General features: G+C 37.2%; 1 protein-coding gene across 1 annotated transcript in view; it reads right to left on the reverse strand.

The window, feature by feature from the left end:
* AP2B1 (adaptor-related protein complex 2, beta 1 subunit) overlaps positions 1-8064 on the reverse strand; it is a 95848-nt gene that overhangs the window by 86040 nt on the left and 1744 nt on the right. Inside the window, exon 2 of the mRNA XM_004685030.2 lies at positions 3600-3659. Coding sequence (XP_004685087.1) covers positions 3600-3636 — 37 coding nt within the window. The 5' untranslated portion in view covers positions 3637-3659. The remainder of the gene's footprint in view (positions 1-3599; positions 3660-8064) is intronic.

An 8064-nucleotide genomic window follows, 5' to 3' on the forward strand; every position in this document is an offset into this window, starting at 1 on the left:
GATCCAGGGGTGAGGGGAGGTGAATGTGATCTGAACACCATTGTTTTATCCCTCCCTGGGTGACTCCCATGTATAGAAATGACTGAAAAACACTGAATAGTTAATAAAATTTATCAGCATTTATTTTCCCTTATATAGCTTCAAATGATAAAACAGGATAGATATGCTTATATTCTGTAAAAAACATTCTGGTGCTTCTTGCTCACTCCAAGCCACTATACTGTGTCCTCCTGGATTTTATTAATTTTGAACCCATTTCAATCTTAAAGAAAAGTTGTAAGATTATGCCACTGTCATACTTTCTATAAATTCACATGTTTTTCCTGAATCATTTTAACAGTGAGCTATAGATGCCTCTTTAGATGTAAATAGTTTCTAAACCAAGGAATTATTTCACATAACTATAAGATTATGATCAAAATCAGGACATTTAACAATGATACATTATTAGCATCTAACCTACAGAACTTTCTTAAAGGTCTTCATAATATCCTTTAAAGCAATTTTGAACTACCCCCTTCAGTCACTGAAATCAATGCATTACAATCATTGTCCAGTCTCATTTGTCTCTTTTAAGGTAAAACAGTCCTTTCTCAGCCTTTGTCCTTCATAATGACATTTTAAAAAAGCTCAGGGCAATTATTTTTATAGAATGCTTTCAGTTTTGGGTTTGTTATACAGATATTCCCTCCTGATTACATTGTGGTTGTACATTTTGGTAGGCATAATTCTTAAATGATGGGTGTGTTCTTCTTAATGCGAGGAAAATTATGTTGATCTGTATTATTAATCATAAGAATGAATACTTGGCTAAGGTGGTAAATGACAGGTTTTGACACCATTGAGTCATTATAATTTTTCTTTGTAATTAGTAAATAATTTAAGACTTAAATATCTCGTTTCTCATCAAACTTTCACCTGCTAGTTATTTCAAGATTAATTTGTGAATCATGCCTGAATTAATTACTGAAATGATTTCTGTGTACACTTATTATTCTAAAGGTTATAATCCACATAATCCACTACAGCTACCACTTTTTAAAATTCTCAAATTATCTCAAATTTGACCAATTAAAACAAAGCTTTTCCTTGATATAGGATTTTTTTGAGCACTTAACTACTTTCTGGAACAAGATATTCATGTTCATTGTATTCAACTTTCCCTTGCCCTAGTCCTGGAATCACTGATTTCTCAGAGGAATCCGGATTCCTTTAAGAGGAAAATATTAAGTAACCAATATTTGGGTTATTAGGTATAGTATTGCAACTACTCTGACTTGGAGGAAATTAGGACATTTATCAGAAACTTTACAAAGGTTAGGATGCTGAGAAAATGTGATCTGTACATAGTAAGCACTCAAATAAATGAATATATAAAGGCAGAGGTATTCTGCAGAGTGCTTGTCAAAACCAAACTTAGTTAATTTGGAGAAAGGGTCTCCATGGTGGCATAGGGGTTATATGTATCAGTTATCACAGCCTGTATTCAATCCCCGCCAGAAAGTTAGCCCATATATAGCACAGCAGATCTCTCCTATCTTACCCACTGCTCCACTTAAAGAGTGTATTTCAGTAGTTCTGTCTGTTCTACGCCCCACTCTGTGGCCCATACCCCAGTTCTATGATAAACAAACAAATAAATCTTTAGGGAAAAAAATGTGAAGACCACTAACAGGCTGAACCCAGGAAACACTACCCTGGGGGTGGAGGGGAAGGGGAAACATCTAGGGAAGAGAAGTTGTCATATTTCAGCCACTGGAGAAGAATAAAAGGTACTTTTGAGAAGGTAAATTGTTGGAAAATAAATGGAATAGTTGGTATCATTCCTAAATACTTCAGTAAGCATAAGGACTCCTGAATACAAAAGCAAAAAATTGTGATCTTGCAATATAAACTAAGCTTAGCTGAGGGACACAACTGGCAAAAAAAAAAAAACCGCAACCCCTCAGGCCTCCCTGGTGGTGGGTGCACAAGGGGTTAAAGCACAGCACTATGGAGCTATCTGCAGTCAGGAAAACAAGAGTTTCATCCCTGACCAGAGAGCTGACCCACATGGCACAGCAGAACTCTCCTGTCTTGCCTGCTGCTCTCCTCAGCAGTGTACTCCAGTCAACTCGCCTGCTCTTCTCCCCACTCTGTCTCTGGTGAGTCCTCTCAACTCCACACCTCTGGACTGTACCCCAGTTCTTGTGTGCATAGATAAGTAAATCTTTTTTTTTAATGCTAGTCTTGTTTGTCTTTGATGAGAAAGTCATCTATACCACCAGAAATGAACTATTTTATTTAGAACAATTTTACAAAAGATGAAGAGACTGAACTTCCCAAGAAAAATCCTTCGTTCCTAGGCCCCCATCCTCATACAAAAAGCCAGTATTATATTTCTGAGGCAATGTTAATAAATCCAAAGCTGTTCAGTATTTTATGACCTAAAAATCATAAGAGCTGACTCTAGAGATATCCTATTTTAAGTACAAAGAATATATTTAGACAAAGCTTCAACAAAGAATGAGGCAGAGCTATATCAAGGGATATGATAATGTTAAATTCCTGTGTGTGATTTTACATGAGCCCTATTTCATTAAAGATAAAAACCTTTCAAAAACATACGTTAACATGTACTTACAGGCATAGAAAAAGACTGACGATACAGAACGAATTCCCCTTGGGATCAGAAGTAGGGAAGAAAATGTTCCTTTTTATTTTTTTTACATATCTATAATAGTTTAATAATGTCCCTTTTATGAAATGTTTACTTCCAAGAAAAAAATTAGAGATTAAAGTGCTTCTTCCACTCTTAATCTCTCAGATCTATCTTTAATGGATCTATGTTGGATCACCTCCTTTCACTAAAACAGAACTTCAAATCAAAATGATATATACCACAGTCCCATCTTAAAAGATCTATACTTTTAAAACATTCAAATACACATCCACAGAGTACCCCCTCCATGAGAATGTCTATAACACGCTCGTCTGAAGAGATCAGACACTCTTAAAACAAACTTTTAGGCCCTTCCTGGTGGCACTGGGGTTAAAGTCTCAGCACTATCAAGCTACTGCCAGCCACTGCAGCACTAATTCTATTCCTGGCCAGGGAGCTGACCCACGGGGCGCAGCAGACCTCTACTGTCTCACCCACCGCTTTCCTCAGCAGTGTGTTTCAGTCCGTCTGCCTGTTTTGCACCGACTGTCGCTGGTAAATCTTCTCATCTCCCCCCAACCTCTAGCCTACACCCCAGTTTTTGTATGCATAAATAAATCTTAAAAAAAAACAAACCTGGCCCTCCCTGGTGGCGCAGCGGGTTAAAGCACTGCACTGAGAAGCTAAAGCCACTTCTGCATGAGTTCGATTCCCGCCTGCCCCGGAGGTGACCACATGGCGTGGCAGACCTCTCCTGACCAGCCCGCTGCTCCCCTCAGCAGTGTACTTCGTCGATCTGCCTGTTCTGCTCCCCACTCTGTCTCTGGTGAATCCTCTCACTGCCTCTGCACCTCTGGCCTGTACCCCAGTTCTGTATGAATAAAAAAATAAATCTTAAAAAAAAAAAAAAAAAAACCTTTTAAAGACTCTCAAAGCTTTGATCAGGTTTTTAACTTACCTTTTTTATTGGTTGTGAAGTACTTGGAGTCAGTCATGGTTTTGGATCTTTAATGTGCACCTATAGCAAGAGAAAATAATTCCTTTATCCAAGTTATTTATGTTCTGCATGACATTTATTAATTTTAAGAATATTTATAAATAACAATTTCTTTGTTCAAAAATGAGTATCTAGGGACTCCCTGCTGGCCTCAGGGTTAAGACTCAGCGCTATCACTACTAGGGCGTGAGTTTGTTTCCCAGCCAGAGAGCTGACCACATACATGGTACAGACCTCTCCCATCTCACCAGCTGCTGCTCCCCTCAGCAGTGTATTTCAGTCAATCCACCTGTTCTGTTCCCTACTTTGTCTCTGGTGAATCCTCTCACTGCCCAGCACCTCTGAACTACATCCCAGCTCTTGTATGCATAAATAAATAAATATTTAAAAACAAAAAGGCTAACTGGAGCAAAATCCAAAGCAATAATCTGAACCTATCACAGTTTCAGAATTCTATCTGCAATTATCTCCTCAAAGCCTCTAACACCTAAAGCTAAAACTGTTTGTACATGTATCTTCAATTAGTCATTCAAATATATAAGCAAAAGTTTGTTTCAAAATAGCTCCATGTTACTTTCCACTTAGGAAAATTTGGTTCATGTCCCTGCCTAAAGACAGACTTACTCCAAAATACGTATGCATTCTTCAGTTGCACAGGGTTAAAAGAGGAAACAATTCTGCTACCATCATCACCATTAAGTTCTACTTTCAATGAAAGAAACCTCTTTCAGGAAAACAAAACCTGAATTAGTAGAATATTCTTCATGCCAAATATACAGAGGCAAGCATGCTTTACACATGGATTTTTTTTTAATTATTGTTATTTCCAACAACCTACTCTTAGCCCAACAGTATCCTCAAAGAATAAATTATCAAGTACAGTTTAAAATAAGGCAAAAAAAGGGGAAATAACTGTTCAGTCCTATTGAACATAAGGGAATTAGAACATGGATCTGAGCCTCTACTTTGATTGTTATATTCAAATTTCAAAAATTGACCTAGCTGATAAATGGCTCACCCCAAAAAACAAAATTTGCATGACCTGGTCACATTTTCTCAAAATGATGAGATGTTTTCTGCTATAAGACTTTTTCTTAGCTACTTCTTTAAATACATTAAAATTTTCTTTTAATAACATCCCCTCTGAACTCAAAAATGAATTTCTTCCTTACCACCATCATTAATAATACTTATTACAGATTTAGTAGACACCCTGGCAACTGTTCATTACCATCAAAATAACAGTGATCATATATTTGGCAAACTTGAGTAATAACACCCTTGGCAAACAATACAAAGAAATGTATCTGAGAGAGAAGACTGAAGCACTAAACAAATCAATGTAATTAAGGAAAAGGAAAAAGAGCCAGATAAATATGAAAAAAGTCTGGCTCTGCTCTAAAGTGTGCTACTTGGACAATCCAAGAATTAGCCTCATTTAATATATCCTTCAGGCAGCTTCATACTATTTGCAGTCCTGACCCCTACATAATAGTGATTTAGTATTTAGTATTTCACTGAATTACCTTGTTTAAAAAGGTGAGTTAAAACTTAAAAGTAATTTAAATAAAGCAGAAATTTGTTTTAGTAGTATTTATCATTAAAAATTAACTTGTGACCAACACGGTACACCAGACCTCTTCTATCTCACTCACTGCTCCCCTCAGCAGTGCATTTCTGCTTCCCATTCTGTCTTTGGTGAATCCTCTCACCCCCACCTCGCACCTCCAGCCTGCACCCCAGCTCTTGTATGCATAAATAAATCTTTAAAAATTTAATTAATGAAATCTTTAAAAAAAAATTAACCTGTAACAAAAGCTTGCCTTATACAGTATCTTCATAATTATCTTTCCAGATAATTATGGAAAGATAAAATTTTAAAATGTTATCATCATTTAGTCCCATTGACAATGTAAACTAAATATGTTCAACAAATTCAAATAAGGACCCCTTTACCTAAAAGACCTTGTATAAACCTAAAGTTGCTATCTAAGAATTTACATATACAGAGATGAGACTAATAGCTTATGGCCAATATAGTCTATCTAGGATGCTATTATGCTATTCTAAATCCTGTGGGATCAAGATTCAAAGCTTAAAACTTAAGATTTTTAAATAAAATGTTGGAATTTTTTGCCCAGTTTCTTTGAAAAAGAGCATAAAGTATGGTCTGTTTTCTAGCTCTTAAACAAAAAAGAACTATAAAATTCTTAACAGGTTTCAACACCACCTCCTAAGTATTGCATTAACCTAGTCTTAAATCCTACCTTCCTCGCTACCCACACATCATTGCCTCCTCTGCCAAATTTCAATGTCAAAAAATATATTTCTGTCCTATTCATTGTGAACATTAAATGTTCTTAACCAGAGACTAATGTCCCCACTCACAAATCTCAGGAAAGAGAAAGCAATAAAGTAATCTAGAAGCCCATACTCATATCCTAAAATAAGAATCCCTGTTCTTAAAGAAAAGGAGAAAACAGACTCTCTTAGCTTGTACTATTGTAAACAAAGGCAATGAAATATCCTTTACCCTTATTGGTAGAAAAACTGTATCAAGTGAATTCCTGCCTTAAGCAAAAAGCACAAATAAGAAAGAAAATAATCTTTAAAAAAAAAATGAAAAGAAGGTGGGTTGTACAACTCTGTAAATATACTAAAAGTCACCATGTAAATAATTATGTGAATCTCACCTAAAAAATTACGTATATTTTTTAAACGAGTACACCTACCCACATGCCAGAGATGAACACAGATTATTCAAAATATAGGCTGTTGAGGCCTCCCTGCTGGTGCAAGGGTTTAACTTTCAGCACTATGAAGCTATGCATATCCACAGCAGTGTGAGTTTAATCAATCCCCTGCCAGGGAGATGACTAAGTGGCTAGACAGACCTCTCCTGTCCTGCCTGCTGCTCCCCTCAGCAGTGGACTTGAGTCAATTTGCCTGTTCTGTTCCCGTTCTGTCTCTGGTGAACCCTCTCACCTCCCGCCACCTCTAGCCTACACCCCAGTTCTCATATGTACAAATAAAATAAATCTTAAAAAATACATAGAATGTTGAAAACTATTGTTTGCATTACAAGTCAAAGATTTTTCTGAATGCACAAATCAAGAGAGAACTCCAGATCAAGAATTTGCTGAAAAGGCTGAAATACAGAGCTCCTCCTGAGGGACAATACCCTTCCACCAGACAAGGCAAGACACTGGCTTCTGAGGACTTCCAGTATGGCCTAGGGACAATGTTAAACAAAGCAGCCACAGTCAACAGTACAAATTCACTTACTACTCTTAGCCCAGAATATGATGTCACTTCCTTTCTGAGAAAGTCCCCCTTGCACAGGATTATATATCTAGACTTAACATAATCTAGTTTATACCAAATACACATTGTGTAAATTCCTTCTCTCCTGTTCTTCCCCTCTTCAGTTCCTCAAAATAAAGTAAGGACAGAAAAAATAAGGTCTTAATTTCAAATGGCTCTCTGGGAAATGGCAGCTAAAACAGTGCACAAGACTGTTAAACCCTTTTATTTCTTATATATTGAGAAAAAAAACATGTACATATATATAAGTATATATATGTATGTATGTATGTATGTATGTGTGTGTGTGTGTGTGTGTCTATATATATATATATATTTCTTTTTTTTTTTCCTCCCCTGTTCCCTTACATTCCTGCCATTCCTGCTATGAGTGAAACCATATTTTTCTTTCTGGCTTATTTCACTAGGCATGATCTTTTCCAGTTCCATCCATGTTGCTGCAAATGGCATGAATTAAAACCTTTTCACATAAAGCTGGACTGAAGAACAGTGTGGTGTTCATGGAGTAAAACCGGCTAAAAAGTCAACCAAATTATAAAGCAAAAAGGTCATTCCAGCGATCTTTTATTACTGGGTGAAAGGTGACAATCATACATTCAGTAATAAAGCAAAGTAAACAGTATTTTCAGCTACTACTTAAATTACACCTAGAAGCTAAAATCACCTGTGACTGCTATTTAAATGACTAAAATTTGTTAACATTACACTGTAAAAAAGCTCAGGCCCTCCCTGGTGGAGCAGTGAGTTACCATGCAGCAATGCAAGCTGGCTGCAGCCATTTCAGTGCGAGTTCAATCCCTGGCCCTGAGGTGACCCACATGGCGTGGCAGACCTCTTCTGATCGGCGTGCCCACTGCTCCCCTCAGCAGTGTACTTCGTCGGTCTGCCTGTTTTGCTCCCCATTCTGTCTCTGGTGAAGCCTCTCACCGCCCCTGCACCTCTGGCCTGTACCCCAGCTCTTTATGAATAAATAAATCTTTAAAAAAATAATAAATTTGGGCCCTCCCAGATGGCACAGTGGGTTAAAGCACAGCACTAAGAAGCTAATGCCACGTTAGCATAAATTTGATCCCCTGCCCCAGAGATGACCCACATGGCAGGG

The sequence above is a fragment of the Condylura cristata genome, unplaced genomic scaffold (genome assembly GCF_000260355.1).
Source record: "Condylura cristata isolate star-nosed mole 26May11 unplaced genomic scaffold, ConCri1.0 scaffold00017, whole genome shotgun sequence".
Taxonomy (NCBI): Eukaryota; Metazoa; Chordata; class Mammalia; order Eulipotyphla; family Talpidae; genus Condylura; species Condylura cristata.